The sequence below is a fragment of the Pteropus vampyrus genome, unplaced genomic scaffold (assembly GCF_000151845.1).
Source record: "Pteropus vampyrus isolate Shadow unplaced genomic scaffold, Pvam_2.0 Scaffold152, whole genome shotgun sequence".
Classification (NCBI taxonomy): domain Eukaryota; kingdom Metazoa; phylum Chordata; class Mammalia; order Chiroptera; family Pteropodidae; genus Pteropus; species Pteropus vampyrus.
Window position 1 is genome coordinate 225,040 of NW_011888933.1, and position 16,227 is coordinate 241,266.

General features: G+C 34.6%; 1 protein-coding gene across 2 annotated transcripts in view; it reads right to left on the minus strand.

The window, feature by feature from the left end:
- UNC80 (unc-80 homolog, NALCN channel complex subunit) overlaps nt 1-16,227 on the minus strand; it is a 188,215-nt gene that overhangs the window by 91,195 nt on the left and 80,793 nt on the right. For both annotated transcript variants that reach the window (XM_011369629.1, XM_011369628.1), the window contains exons 23-26: nt 11,857-12,069; nt 8,441-8,576; nt 5,454-5,587; nt 65-230 (exon numbers count right to left, since the gene is read on the minus strand). In XM_011369629.1, coding sequence (XP_011367931.1) covers nt 65-230; nt 5,454-5,587; nt 8,441-8,576; nt 11,857-12,069 — 649 coding nt within the window. The remainder of the gene's footprint in view (nt 1-64; nt 231-5,453; nt 5,588-8,440; nt 8,577-11,856; nt 12,070-16,227) is intronic.

The window sequence follows — 16,227 nt, forward strand, 5'->3', positions numbered from 1 at the left end:
TAAACTCAGACCAAATATCCTATGAGAAACCCTGAGACACGAAGTAACCCTTGCTTTTCCATACCTTTCTTCTCCTCAACACCCGCATCTGATTTGAGCGTGTGGCTACTACTGTGCAGGGAATCTTTTGAGTCTTCATTTTCATCCAAGACCCCGGCAAAGCTGATCTTCCTCTCATATCTGTGTCGGTCCAACTCAGGATCCAAACGAAGTCTGCAGCTTTCCAAGTCCTGAAATGTCAGTGAAGAGCACGTGAATACTGGCATCTCCACAGCACTGCAGTGGTCTCGTGCAAACCTTCCTCTGTTTCGAATTGCACAGAATTGCATTTAAACGGCTCAACTCTCCTTTATCTAATGCAAATTTTAGATGGTGAACATAAAAACATTTCTTGAATTAAAAAAAAATCTTCCCTAACTCATAGTTTTTCGCTTTTCCTCAATCCTTCACCTTCCAAAAGCATAGACCTTATTCCAAATCCAGAGCTAGCTTCCATATCTTCTAACTAGCTTCCTCACAGCTTTAACTAAAATTGGTATTTACTTGTTTATGAAATAATCAGGCATTGAGTGCATTCAATATAAATGTATCAGTACTGCGGGATAATAAGAAATGGTTCTTGTCCTGAAGGAAGTCAGAATCCCAAGAGAGAGACTGAAAAGGCAAACAAGCGATGAATTCCAAAACTGAGAGACAGAGCGGAAAGCTTAGATATCACGCTTGGAGGTTGTGGTTGGCAGAACAATGACCCTCCAGAGATGTCCACACCCTAGTCTCTAGAACCTGGTGAATATGTTACCTTACATTGCAATGATGATTTTGCACATGTAATTAAGGCTAAAGATCTTGATTTGGCAGATTACCCTGGATTAGCCAGGTAGGACTAACCTAATCACACAAATCCTTAGAAGTAGAGAGCTTTTCCAGGCTGCGGTCAGAGGGAGATGTAAGGAAGAAGGAAGAGGGAGTTGATATATTACTGGCTTTGATGTTTGATGACTGGGGAAAGAGGCCATGAGCCAAGGAATGTGGCTGGACCCTAGAAGATGGAAAAAGGGCAAGGAAACAGTTTTCTCTGGAGCCCCAGAAAGGAGTGCAGCCTTGCCAACGCCTCGATTTACTGCGGTGAGACCTGTGAAAGATTTCAATCTCCAGAACTATAATGTTTGTGCTGTTTTAAACGACTAAAATTGTGGTTATAACAGAAATAGAAAATGAATACAGAGGTGATGTTGGAGTTAAGTTTGAGGATTAAGTAAAGTTAGCTCAGCAAACAAGTGGGGAAAGGAAGTTCAGGCTTAGAAATCCTCATTTGTGAGGGCCAGAAGCTCAAAACAGGATCATGCACTGGCAGAATTTCATTTCTCACTCCAGGTGAACCTAAGTATAAGGGGATTTTATTACTATCTGTTTACGAACAGAACGAGCCCATACTCTAAAGGCAGCCTAGTGGAATGTAAGTATTTGGTAGAAAGTTTGGCCTGTGAGGCTCGAAAATGAAAATTTGATCTGATTTGTTCATGCTAATGATAATATTTAATTATTAATCTATAAATCACTTTGAGAATCTAATAAAAACATACATAAAATGCCAACTTTATTTTTATATAGAACTTTTTCTAATTATGACATAATATGCCCTCTGAGTCAAATAGATATGGAAAACAAAAATATTTTTTAAATAACTCAGTTTGCACCAAGAATAAACTCTTATGCTTTTAATTGTTATTAATAAATACATTTTAGAATCTACATGTTGTTTTCTCTTTTCCCGTTGGATTAAGAACAGAAGTTACACTTTGTTACTCAGAAAATTATATCACATCTAAGAAACTAAAGGAACTACATGGAATCAATCTGTTTAACAGTGTCAAAAATATTCTAGAATATAATTTTTTTCCTGAAATTTATCTCTTTTTGAAAAAAGTAGCCTAATCTACTCTCTATTTTGGTAGCCAAACTTAATTAGATAAATTTCTTAGTTGGGGCAAGAAGTAATAATATAACAATTCTAATTCTCAAAAGTAATGATCTCTTCTGCAAATTTCTTATTTTATCTACTTGTCAAAATCCCACCTATCTTTCAAAGCTACATTCAAATGTGACCTCCTCCAGGAAGGTTCTTGAGATATTTCCAGCAACTTCTTTGGCTAAGCACGGCCCTCTGCTCCTCTCTTAGGGCTACTCTTAGATTTTGCTTCAGAAAATATTTTTATATGTTGGTTTTCCTGTTAAATATATTCATCTCTGTATCACCCCAACACCCACCCCTGCAACCATCATACCACCTTGTTTAAAGTCTTACTCGCAATAAATATTCATCAGTTTAGTATTTAATATATCACATATTGATATATGTGAATTGTGTTTTGCTTCTAATTTTTTAACTTTAGGAACATTTGGAATTCAGCAGTATATTTTTTAATAACCCGATCTGTTAAATTCCATTGGTATAGTTGGTACAGCTTCTAGGACAGTCTTGCACAAAAACATCAAATATGTTGTTTTCCCTAATGAATGAATGTAGATTACAGAGATTTCCTTATTGCCTTCTTCTTTATTATGAACTTATCTGTGCATCGAATGGGAATTATTTGTTCAATTTCATTTTGCTTGGTCATTGGTTATTGGTTTCACTAATTCAACTAGGAGACATTTGAACAGATCAGCAGTTTTACAAATAAAATTCTTTTATAAATATGTTTTGTTCTCAAGTTTGGAAGTTAATAGAGAAAAATTTGATTATTATGCTCTTTTAGATTGTAGAAAAAGCAGCATTTTTACAAGATGTTGCTTTTTCTTTTTTGTGACATTATTTCTTTGTATGGTTTATGAAAACAGTGACTAAAAATGCTACCAGAAGTTTTTTTGTCTGTTTTGTTTTTTGGAAAAAAGCACATTTATTAAGTTGCACCTAGGGATCTATCTGGGAAAAAATTAAGTTGGCAAAATGTATATTTTAGCACATTTTACTACCTTTTCACATTATTTTTCCTTTTATTTTTCTTCATATCCCACCAGTATAATGAGTGGCCTCCTAGGATTTCCTGACCCCCTCTAAAAAAACTGTCATTAAACAAATTAACTTTTATTTTAATTATTGTATTATTGTAATTATTGTATTTAATTATTGTATTTAATTATTGTATTTAAGGTTCTTTTACTTTCTTTACCTCCTTTTTGCATATAACTAGGTATTTTTTCAGACAAATATTTCACAGAGAAATCTCTTCAATTTTAGAAATGACCTTATGGCAATTCTTCAAAAAAACTTTTTTTCTTGGTAAAAAGTTTATGTTCTGATCTTCTCCCATCCTCAAGCCTCAGATTATAGAATATTTATAGCTTTTAATGTGATTATTTTACTACATTATTATTTTATTATTCTGTGTATTAGGGTAGCTATTTATTTTTACTGCTATTAAAAATGTTCCTGAACTATTAAAACACTCCAAAGATTTATAAATACCCTTGTATCAAGTGTTTTGTTAAACCTGTAGAATATTTCATTTTGATGGTATTTATGCTGAGCCTGTTAATTTGCTATTTAGTACAATTTTTTAAAAAAACAATTTCAAGCATTTGCAGCTTCTGTGTTGGTAAAATGTTCTTGATATTCATTGTTCTTTTTATAGTAGGTGAGAATATGGCTTAAGTTTTTCATATCATCTATAGATAATAGATTACTCATGAGGAAAAGCTTTTTTCCCATTTATTTTATAAAGGTCACATCCCAACACAATACAGTGAAGCCTACACTCACAGTGAAAATCCTCATGTGATGAATAAAAGATTCCTGAGACTTTGCTAAAGGCAATATAGCAGTAAAAACTTTCCTCTCATTGACTGAATGACTGCAGACTCTGTTTAGCTTAATTACTTGGCATTTCCTATTTGTCTGTCAGTCGGTTATACAGTAATTTTTAAAAGGTTTCATTGGTTTTAAAACATGTTCATTATAATAATAAGGGTCATTAAACTGTAGCCTTATAGAGTTGAAAAGGAAAACAAAAATAAGTGAGTCGAACTTTAAGATTCTTATTTTTTTAAATCACAATGGATTAAAATGGTTACCAATAAAAACCTGAAAACTTAAAAGCAGATATATTACTGTTCTTTTATAAAGACTTCAGTATAAATAAAACATTGATGAAATAGCACTGACAGATTCCTACAAATCAGATATTTTATCATCCTGGACTTTTAACGCATCTGTTGAGCGGTGACCTAGACTTGATTTTATAGAGTAGCCTCCATATAACAGTGAAGGTAACAATTCAGAAAATGAAAGGTCTAGGTTAACATGAAATTAAATAAGAGCAATAGGAGAAACATCATTTTTCAATATCCAAATGATGCAGTTAGTTTCACATTCCAAATGCAGATATGTTTCTCTTTAAAACATATATTTTGCCCATACATGTTTCCAACTTGAACGTATCCATCTAATGTTTTAGAGTGTGAGGAAATGGACTTTCCAGACATTATAAAACCAGAGGGAGAATTACTATTCAGAAATACCAGAGCACAAATTCTTTTGGCCCCACCAGGATTAGGGCATGGCTTTGCTCATGCTGAGTTTGGTTAAAAAAGCAGGAGAGCTGGTGGACTGTAAAATTCGCTTAAATGACAGCACATAGACTGTTTGTGTAACATTTTTTTTTCTGGTAGAGTATTGTAAGCCTTGTGTTAAGGAAAAAAAGAAGAACTTATGTAGTTCCTCAGCTCTGGCTTGATGATGCCTATGATGAAAGAACCACTGGAAACTTGGTGCCTATTAGAGAACTAAGAGCCAAGGAAAATCAGCTCTGAGGTGTGTCCCTTTCCCACATACTCTGCGAAGATTCTGGCTCTGACACAGTGTTTTCATTCTCTGTTAAACAAATCAGGTCCTAATGGTACAGAAGTGTGTGTGTGTGTGTGTGTGTGTGTGTGTGTGTGTGTGTGTGTCTTTTTCTGCCTATCCACAAGAAATACTGCAGGAATAAAACATATGTTTAGGGATGTTTACATGCTAAATGCTTAGACAAGTCTTTCTGTCCATCATTAAATAAAAAAAAAAACTCATTGGAAGCACATTTCTATATGGATTTAGGAGCAGCTAATATAAAAAAATCTGAGATTTTTGGAAAATGCCGGCCATAAAACTCCTTACAGTTTGTAGAGTAAAAGAATCTACACATTCTTAAACATTCCTAACATAGCTGACAGTGACCAATCAAACATTTTATTTAGTGGTGCTACTTTAGTGATTTCAAGGTCAACTTTAGAGTTATTTTTTTTTTTAAAGAAGAAAGAGATTTTATTTTTATATATGAAAATCTCTTGGTTGAATTTTAAATTATATGATAGATTTGGCCACTCACATTTGAAAAAATTAGGAATACTGAAAAGTTAGCCACATGTCTGGCTTCTCCAAGTAGCCTGATTATTAACTTGCATGCTTTACTCACCACCAGAGGCTCAGTGCGTGGTCTGGGCAGGCAAGAAAAGGTCTCTCGCAGGAAGGTGGTAATCTCCAGGAGGAGCTGGCACGCTGCCATCTTCAAGGCAAAGGGGCAGCCACATTTAGAGGGGTTCACAGTACCTATAGAATGAAAGAGTTCTTTCATAAGTAAACAAACTAATAAAAAATACAGAGAGGCACGTTTGGATGGACATAGCTACACATGTGTAAAATTAAATTGCATATGAGAACATTACCTAAACATGTCCAAAATGAAAGTATATATGAGAATGTTACCTATATATGTTCAATTCACCTATTCCCTTTAGTATAATGTGTACATTACTATAGACCTCTCTTTTTTCATTTTGTAATTCTATAACAAGTACCTCAGTATTAAAATGGCATTTAATAAGAACTAAATCTCTTTACAGCCTCATAGAGTAACTAAATGCAGCTCCACTGAACTAGAAAGCCTTTAATAAAAACAGAAATGAGAAAGCAGTCTTGTAAGAGTTTCACATTGCTATTCAATCAGATTTAGACTGTGTACATGGTGGTGAACTATATCTGAAACTACAAAAATCCTGCTGGTTCATTTTATGAGGCATTTATCTTGATGTTCTGAGGACAGTGAAATGGTTTCAGTTCTAACCTAGATTTGTTTCAGCATAGACAAGGCATACTTGATCACTTATATCATCCAATTTATACAAGTTAGCCTATCATATGAAGGTATAGTTACACTAGAATTGTGCAAAAAATTCTCCTTTGCTCTAAAGAATACTGGCCTTTGAATGAATAAAACATGGCATTCACTATAGACCAAGTAACAGATTTTGCTCTGAAGGCAGATAATGGCCAAGGTGACACTTATAGAGACTTTTTAAATTCTCAAGATTAGTTCTCAAGACACATGTCATCACAAATAATGCTGAAATGTACTGATTACTTATCAGTGTTAACAAAAGAAAGCCAAAGGCATATAGAGTTCAGTCTTTCATGAAAGAAAGAAGATAGTTATCTATTTTGAATGAATCAAGTCAAGCAAACAGTATCATTACACATCAACATTTCTAAAAATATCTCTAAAATATTTCCCATGTATTAGGCTTTCTTAATTGAATAGTGTATATACTTCATTTCCACCTATTGACAATAGGTGGAAATTATGGTCTTTCTGAAGATACCTGGCTATTGCTTCCTCATGAAAATCATTATTTTTCTCTCTAGAGGTAATATGTGGTTGAGGACATTGCCTCTTATTACGAATGGAAGAGAAAAACTCCTCTAGAATTTCCAGACTGATATTTGCTTTACCATAAATTATCTTTTAAATACAAAATGAGTTATGTATTGACTTGAGAATGGAATTAAATTGGACATTCCAATTTTATGTTCAATAGAGGCTACATGACTCTAGAAATTCCCTGGATGTGAAACAGTTTTTAGAAAATAATTAAACACTATATATTCAGTATAAACTTATGAATCTGTCCTTTTATACTTGAGGTGTTTATCTAGACTCTTCTTGTCAGTCCTATAGACAATGAGATTGGTATTAGTCCAAAGTCTCTCATAACTATCATCCAAAATATTCTGTTACAATGAATAAAGATTGAGTAATACCTGATCTCATTGAAAGGATAATATACCAGGCATAACATATTGGTAAATGGTACTTATGTGGCCTCATAGAGATTGAAGATCATTGTGCTTTATAAGGATACATTCATCTAATGTTGCTTTGGCTCCTCTCTGTTCTGAAGGACCCTTGGGAGATCCAGGGAAGTTTGGGGATGTCTTCTGGCAGGACTTTAACTGGTTCCATGGCTCCTGGATAATCCTCGAGGCCTCCTATGTATCAGACCCAATTCTGTGAGTCATTCTAGCATATTCTAGACTTCTGTGAACTTGACAAGATTTTGGGGCAACTTTTGCCATTAGGCTGAAAGACTGGTGTCAGAAATTTGTGTTTTGTCAACAGCTATAACTTCTTAAGTCAAGCAGATATTTTCTGATTTGATAAAGGCTGAGAGAGAACAAAATAATGAAAAAATTAAAAAAAAATCCTTGCTATGAAAGTGGAAGAGACTATGTTTGCTTTGATTATTATTTAGTTCTGTCCAATGTTACATTTTAGCATCTTTTTATATTTCGTGACTATAATGATGTAGTAGATTTGGCATCACTTAACTAAGGATAAGCCTTAAGATATAATCGGGGAGCTTGAATTTCAAACCACAAGGGAAGGTCAAGAGGAAGAAGGCTCCCTGTCTTCATCAAATAATGATACTAATTCCATAATCATATGCTCCATAAAAGGCAGTGGTACACATACACAAAAGCATGTATGGTATAGAACACATGTATGTACGAAATGGTGCTGGACAGGAATGCATGGGAATCTCTTTGTCTCTATTTTTCTATTATGGAACTCGATTATAATTTTAATAAATAAGTAAAATAAGTACAGTATAGGTCGTTCATATATCTAACAATCTGAATCTTTTAATATTCAATTCATGTTAAATGCTGTAATATACTCTGATTAAATATTTCAATATTTTAGTGATTTGGGAAGTGTTTCATATTGTTTGGTCTAACTTCTTTTTTTAATCTTCAAAAGCAATAATAAAACACAAGAACCTGACCAAACCTCTTCTGAGACAGTAATTTTCCACAACTAAATTTTCCGAGAAGCCTAATACTAATCTTTGGATAACAGAGTCAGAGACTACAAAGCAATGGGTGTTCCACATGGCCTGCAACCCTTGGCCCCTGTCTATTGTTTTACCTTTCTGGTTCTTGTCCTCTCCTTCGTGTGTCTTTATGCACATGCTCTACTGCCATGTAAAGGGAATAGGGGAAAAGGTGCAGTGGGGAGACATGAGAAGGTGGTAAGAATATGAAAGAGGAAAGAGAAATATTAAGTGCTCCTAAAGCAGAGGTTCTTACAAGCAGGGGTTCTTGTAGTAAAGGGAGTCTCCTTACTGTCATCTAAAAAGTCTTCCTCCTCATCCTCCTTTCTCAGTCTCCTCTTGGTCTCCTCATCATAAATGAGCCCCAGCAGATTGGCTGGGCTCTCGCTTTCCCCATGGCACAGCTCATTCAATCGGACACCAATTGCCTACCATGGGGAGAAAAAGAATGAAACAGCACAAAGTATGTCAGACTGTAAAATGGGCTCTCATATTACAGAGGACATAAGCAACAAATTAATGGGAATTATTTCCAGCATATGCTTCCTCTGTATCTTATAGTGTTGTTACCATCATGTTTTTCAATGTGGAGACCCAGAAATGGAAGGCATTGACACCATCTCCAAGGTCATTTAGTCCAAAGACTTGTAGGAACTGGATAACAGCTTTGTATACTCATAGAAAAAATTTCCCATATACTCGGTGAGATTATTTTCATTTACTCAAAGGTCATTTATTTTCTAGGTCTCATATAAGGGAGTAAGCAGTCTTTAATGGAGGATTTTGTTGCAGTAAAAAATAAGAAGTCATAATTGCTCAGAGTGCTTCTGATTATGCTATTTTATATGAATGTCACCATCATGCTAATGAGTTTGGATGTTGGCAAGAATCCTGGTACTGCAAGTTTACTTATATCTGCTATTATGTATGCATTAATCGGCTTTTTATAGACTTTGTTTCCCACCTCCACGATACTTTATGAATTAGTAAGAAATACTAACTATTCTTTTGGAAGAGTATCCAACATCAATATTAGAAATATTACTTTTAATAGCAAGGCACATGGACAATATTGATTTTTTACAAGATATTCATAGAACCAATACTTCATATCTGTTATTCTGAATCATCATGTACTATTGTCTGATTTACCAAAAGGAATTTTCCATAAGTAGAGACAAAATACACAACCTCTAATTTCTTTTATATTCCAATTATACAATGTATGCAACAGTGGAAAAGACGGGCATAGGGAGAAAAGTTAAAAAAAAAAAGCTAAAATAAGCCCTGAATTTGGAGTTTGACAGTTTGGTTGCTCTGCGCATTAGTAAGAACAACTGCTCATTTTCTTCTTTCTTCTTGTATTGTTCTTTTCAAATATTTAGAAATTCTGGACATGCAAGAAAGTAGACTCACGACTAGAAACTGACATACAAAGATATGTCCAGATTCTTTAAATAAAAACACAAGTTGTTTGAATGTCTTGGCTATCTGGAAACAAAGAGATTTCCTTAAACTGTAGAATTAAGTGAGTAACAAAAACCACATCAATGAGAAAGAAAGGAGTCTAAGAAGATATCGCAGGATCTTAAAATTTTAGCCACTGAAAAGCTTTACGCAAACAAAGCAAAATATAAAAAAAAAAACCACCACCTCAACAAAAAGCCTGTCCTGATGTTACTATTTTGAAGATCCTCTTTTTAAGGAGAGGACTGCACTATGAGTCTGGAGTAGACCCAAAATACTTAATAATGAGATTCAAAGGGGAAATATTCTGTATCGATTGTTCCTGGATGTTGAAAATAAGCAGTTTAAGTTAAATCCACAGTTCATAAAACTTAAAGTGTTGCTACAAAATGAAATTGTCTAAGATAATAGTAAGTGTCTAATTAATAATTTAGAGCTCTATGTCTCTTCCAAGGCTAAAAAAATGTCTTAGTGCCATGTTTGCTCCCTTCTTCATTAATCAAACATGTATTAAGTGAGGTGATTTTTTTAGGTCATAAATAAGCAAAGTTGAATAAATTATTTTAGCATAGCAGTATCTTTGCTTAATGTGACCAATAGATTATAATCCTTCATGTAGAAGGATCGTTGTTTGGGAACTGGGAAGGTTAGAGAGGTTGAAAGACTTGCTCAGAGTCACTCAGCATGCTGTGGACTGGGACTCAAACACTGACAGAGTTTCTGAGTCAATGTTTTTTGCTCTTCCCCTCAACGAGCTTACAGTCTATTGGGGAGGTAATAACATACCAAAATAACACATTAAGTGGTAAAAGAGTTTAGAAGTTTATTTGTTTAGAAGATGGAAAGTTTAGATTCAGTTCAAGGAAGCATAGAAAGTCTCTTCATTGCAGATTTTGAAGAACTGGTGTTCTCAGTAATGCGGAAGGGGAAGAGTGGATATCTCAGATAGAGAGTACCAAAAGATCCATATTCAGTGAAATAAACTGAAATCCTTAGAGACTAACAAGTAAGCCACATTTTGTGAAAGGAACTAATGCTCAGGAAGACTGGAATGATAAATTGGGACTAGATCATATAGTTATTGAAGCTGAACTACATTTTGCATTCTGAAGGATCATGGAAGATCATTTCTGAATGGGGGAGAAACTTTATCACTCATTCGAGGGGACACTGTGCTAGTTACCTAGAGATTCACAGACAAACGATCTACCCTGCTTTCAAAAATTAATGTAATAACTTCTTATTATTGAACACCTCTTAGATAGAAAGAATTGAGGTAAATGTTCTTTAGATACATTAGGTCACTTGACTTTATCATCCATGTTTGAACAGAGGTTTCGGAGAGAGCAGTGATGACAGGCTAAGCAATTTGGGTTTTATCCCAAGGGAAAGGACGGCTACTGAAGCATTATAAATAGGCAGGAAACACAATCTGATTTGCATTTTAGCCTAATCACTCTGACAGCAGTTTTGCAGAATGAATTGGAGGAGGCAAGTCTGGAGGCTGGAAGATAAGTACGAATGTTCTGCTTTCAGATGGGCCAGGCCCTAGGGAGATCGTTTTACTGGCAGTGTGTTGGATGGGTCAGATAATGGGGATTATGGGGAGGAGACCAAATGGGCAAATGCTTTAGTCATCCAGATGAGAAGTAATGAAGATCTGACCTAAAGGGGCATTAGTGACATGGAGGAGGTACAATCAATGACGAAAGGAGGTTTTGAATATGTTTAAAAGCTGTCATCTCAGATGATGGTGGTAGCATTAATAAGAATAGAAAGTTCAGGAGGGGTTGCAGTTCGGGGTGTGTTTACACAGGGGGAGGGTTTTATTCTGGTCAGATGGAGTATTAAGTGAATGCAGTTGACAATGTGGGCCTGGAATGGATGGAGAATTCAGTCCCACACTGCCATATAGTTAACAGTTAAAAACACAGGAACAAATGTAACCCTGGGGGAAATTATACAGGAAGAAATTATAAGATATCTTGGGAAGATACATTTATAGGCAGGCAGGAAGGAGAGGACCAGGGAAGGAGGCAAAAGAGATAATAATGTCTAACTTCATAGGTTTATTGGAAGGATTAAAGATTATTTTCCCCTAAAAAGTCTTGTTCAGTGACTGATACATAACAGATACTCAATATATTGTCTCCCAAACAAACGAAACAACAAACATAAACACAAATCATCTTTACTTTACTCAAGCACCCTAATTTTTATAGAAGAAAATCAAAAGCTCACGTCTCCCCATTGGTAGAAAAGCTTGGCAGCATTCCACTGCAGTTTCTGGTTCCGCTTGTTGCCCACAATGGGAGATCGTCCTCTGGACAGCCCTTTCTTGGTGATATTCACGTGATGCCCTTTCATCCACTCTGGCCAGTTTCCGCGGTTGCAACGGTGAACGAAACGGGCACATTCCAGGAAAAGTGCTGCTCTGGCTACCACAGGCGCTTCCTGAGTTGGGTTGTTAAGGAAAGAATAATATGGAATTAATGAACAATAAATTGACCTTAAAGGGAATTATTATATACTCTTAGCTTATTTTAGTCTCTGTGTTTTGATGTAGTTTAGCCATATTTCCCAGGGTAGTATTAACGTGGATAACTCAGTAGCGGGAAATCTGGAAAATTAATCCATGGAGGCAAATCTGGATACTGAAGAATTAGACATTTTAAATGGGTTTCTGTGTTTATTTTTCTCCTTTTGTGGAATCTCAAGTAATTTTATTACTCTCTTTGCATATTTAAGAGGCAGCTGAGATTTCAGCATGAGAGTAAAATAACTTTTAATGTTTTTAAATATGAAGTATTTTTTAAACCCAAAATTTTAATGTGAAGCAAACACATATTCAATTTTGAGAACTACTTGTATGTTAACCAGGGGTGTCAACAGTGATTTCATTCCAATAATAGTTATCTGTGACCAACCACATGCTCCAAGTAGTATAACTGCTCCAGCACATTTTGACAAGTAAAGACAGGAAGTGCGGACTAGATTTTGTTGTTAATCTTTTTCCTTCCATTTTATCATGAATAACAGACCAAATTCTGCATAAATAAGTATGGTTTTAATTGAAAACGTTTGACAAACAGGAAATTATTTAATTGATAAATGAAAAACAAGAGCATTTCTTCAGGAAAATAAAAATGTGGTCCTATCTTGTCAAGACATGCTTGAAAAAATTTTTAAAAAATAATAACTTTTAGTTGATACTCAAAAACTGGTAAGGATCGGATATCTACTGACCTCTTTACAAGCTAAAGAAAAAACAATTTTTAATAAAAGAGGGAGTGTGAACTTTCCCAGAGGTCAACAGATCATAAAAAATACAAACATCTACTATATATGTGTATTTTGACTTATGCCAGTTTTTAAAATTATACTAATAACCAAAGGTTTCTTAGTAAACACAGGTTTTCAAAATGAGGTGTTTTTCTTCATTTTAAGCAACAGTATTCTTAATAATGCATTGATCCATAATGTTAAAAAAGGGGCTAATATATGGAGGGTATCAATTGTATGCCAATTAATTTTTATGGTAAATTTTAATTATCATAACAACCCTCGGCTCTAGAAATAATATCTTCATTTTGATATTTTTAAAAATTAAGTATAATTTTTTCACTACCATAGAGCTAGGAAGGGGTGGACAAAAGATTCAACCCCAGGTCTCTGATGTCCAGGTCTGTGCTAGTTTGTTTTTAGCATTTTCATCATCTTAATTTATACTCATATAAATCTTGGTAAAAGATGATTTCTAGAATGCACATAGAAAGTCGTTGTTTAAAAATGGGACACTAATGTCCAGTAATGTTATCTTCTAAAACACATGTATGTAACATCATTTCTCAATTATAATCTAGTCTGGGCTTCATCACTTCAATCATAAAATAAAAAAGATACTCAACCTTTGTTATTTGGTTCATTTTCCTTTCTATCCCCATCTCAAGTGCTCTGGGGTCAAATTAATGTCAAACTGGTAATAGTCTCCCAAATATGACATCTCATATCTTTCCATTTGTTGTTTCCATGGCTTGCAGAGCCTTTAAACACCCTTTTCATGTGGAAAATTCCCACTTTTAATGTTCAGTTTAGTTACCTCCTCTAAGAAGTCTTCCTTAACCCTTCCCTCTTCAGGCTACTTCATACTTTAGTTAGTTGCTTCATACTTTCGAGTACCACGGTACCTCAGTCACACTGGATAATTGAAGTAAGTTAGCCCATTAAGTATTTTCTCACTGTCTACAACTTAAATGAAGCCATCATTTAATAAATATATTCCAATAAGAAATATATTTATGAACAAACTTAATTTTACAAAGCATATGATGTATTGGCAGGACATACAAAGTTAACTGATGTTAAAAGGCAAAATACAAGATGAATGCTAATGGTGAGAATGTATCATTAATGAAAGATGAACACTAATGATGAGAATCCATCACCAACTGTGTTGGTGGCAACATTTGGTAGCAGGTCACAGGGATAGAAAGACATGAGATTGCAAAGGGTCAAATGACTTTCTGCATTAAACTTTATCAATGTTGTGGTGCCATAACATACAGACTAAATATCTACATTCTTTTTTTGTATTAAATGTTTATTTTACCAAACATCTCAGATATGCTCATTTGTCTCTGGAAAAGACTGGAACATCTGTCTCTAAAAACCAATTTATTCTTAGCCTGCCACGTTTTGACACATTCCCAATATAAAGCAATGGGACTCATTGCTTAGTGCCAGGAAGAACACACACACATGAAATAGCACAATGTTATAAACCCTGTTTCCTTCAGGATTAACAAGAGAGAAACAGCCTAACTCAAATGTACGGGGCAGAGATCTTTTTATTGTTCTTAACTATTAGATGGCATTGTAAGGATTAACAATAGATGAATGAACAAATCAAATTGTGCCATGTGAGTTTTCCTATTTATTCTGCCTTGCTTTCTTTAGGGGGAAAAAAAAAAACAAACCTTATTTGTTTAGGAAGTTCCAGGTGTTTTGAATGAGTAATTTCAATTCCTGCTCTCAAAGACTTCTTATAAAACTTAAATATTATCCGTTATTGGTCCTAGGAAGTCCTAATCTAAGTTGGCAGATGGAATTGAGATCAACTTGAAAATAATTCCCACTGACTCTACAGCACAACGTTAAGGGGAGGGTTGGTTCTTATCTGGTAAACTTGATCCATGTAAATTGCCAAACCCAGTAACATTTGCAAATGTCACTGTCTGCTTTGAGAGATAATGACATTGAATAATTCAAATACTGCCTTTTTATTATAATTGTCATGAGCCTGGCAGATGAAATCAGGCTCGGGAATCTTACAGTTAAGATGGAAGTAAATAATAGCAATTTCTGGGGTATTATAGTGTGTGTATTACCATACAGACAATTGAAGGAGGTGCTGAGGTAACAATCTAAGTACTTTCATGCGCATCTTAGTAGAGATACTTAGTAACAAGTACTGACATCCCAATGTGTGTGAAAAGCATTCGAGGCATTCTAGTGTGGGTATGGTGATGGGGAATTATTTTTCCTATAAGTTCCTTTCAAAGTGTAGTTCAGAAAATATTGATTTTAGAAACCGGGTTGTGAAATACCTTATACAAAGGATTCTTCCTGAACATAAAGAAAAGACAATTTTCCCTCTTATGCTAGAGCTTACCTCTGACAGCTAGGTGCCATCTGAAGCAGCAGCGAAAAACGGAGGCATGATAGAATGGAATGGATAGAGATGGATTCACATCACAGAGAAAAACAGCACAAATGGAGAAAAATGAATCGGAAGAATGCTGCATGGCTGAAAAGAACCACAGAGTATCAGAAGCATGGTTAAAAATGAATATCTAAACAAAATTTGACACCACTGGCATATCACAGAGAATTGCTGATGGTCCTCGAAGAAAAGTAGGCATACTTAAATTTCTTCTTTCTTATTAAGATGTCTGCCAGATCACCTTTTTATGTTATGACATGCCACAGAATGGCTTCTATTCTATTATGTTATAATTTCATAGTTCCCAGATAAGAAAGAATCAGTTTTAACTGGGAAAATAAAATATCAGATTGAACCATATAGAATTTCCAAGTTTGAAGGTCAAAAATAGTCGAATATGAACAATTTCATATGATTCAATCTTTATATAAGGTGTTCTCTGGAATGGCTACAAAGCTGTTTAATTAAAATTATAAAATGTCATACTGTCATTATGCAGAGAGATTTCTCTAACATCCTCTAACTAAAATCTTCAAGTGTCAGCCTACTTTTCCTCGACTTTCATTGTCACTTTTTCTCGTATTTTATAAGATCATTATGTATGTTGAATGTTTCCTTTATGAAAGTGAAGCAGAGAATTGGAATACGAATTCAAACAGCTGTGCTTTATTTCACCTGGGAGCCTACAAAATATTGTTACCAAGATATGATGGTTAATTGAAGGTTATAATCGCATACATTCCTTTCCCTGAAGGACTATGTCTAAACTTATTATGTGAGAAGAAACCCTGACTGATCCTGAAAACTCATATAATAACACTGAATGGGAACTATTTTCAAACAATGAATATTTTATGTTGGCCCCTGGGGAATTATATAATTTTTTTTTT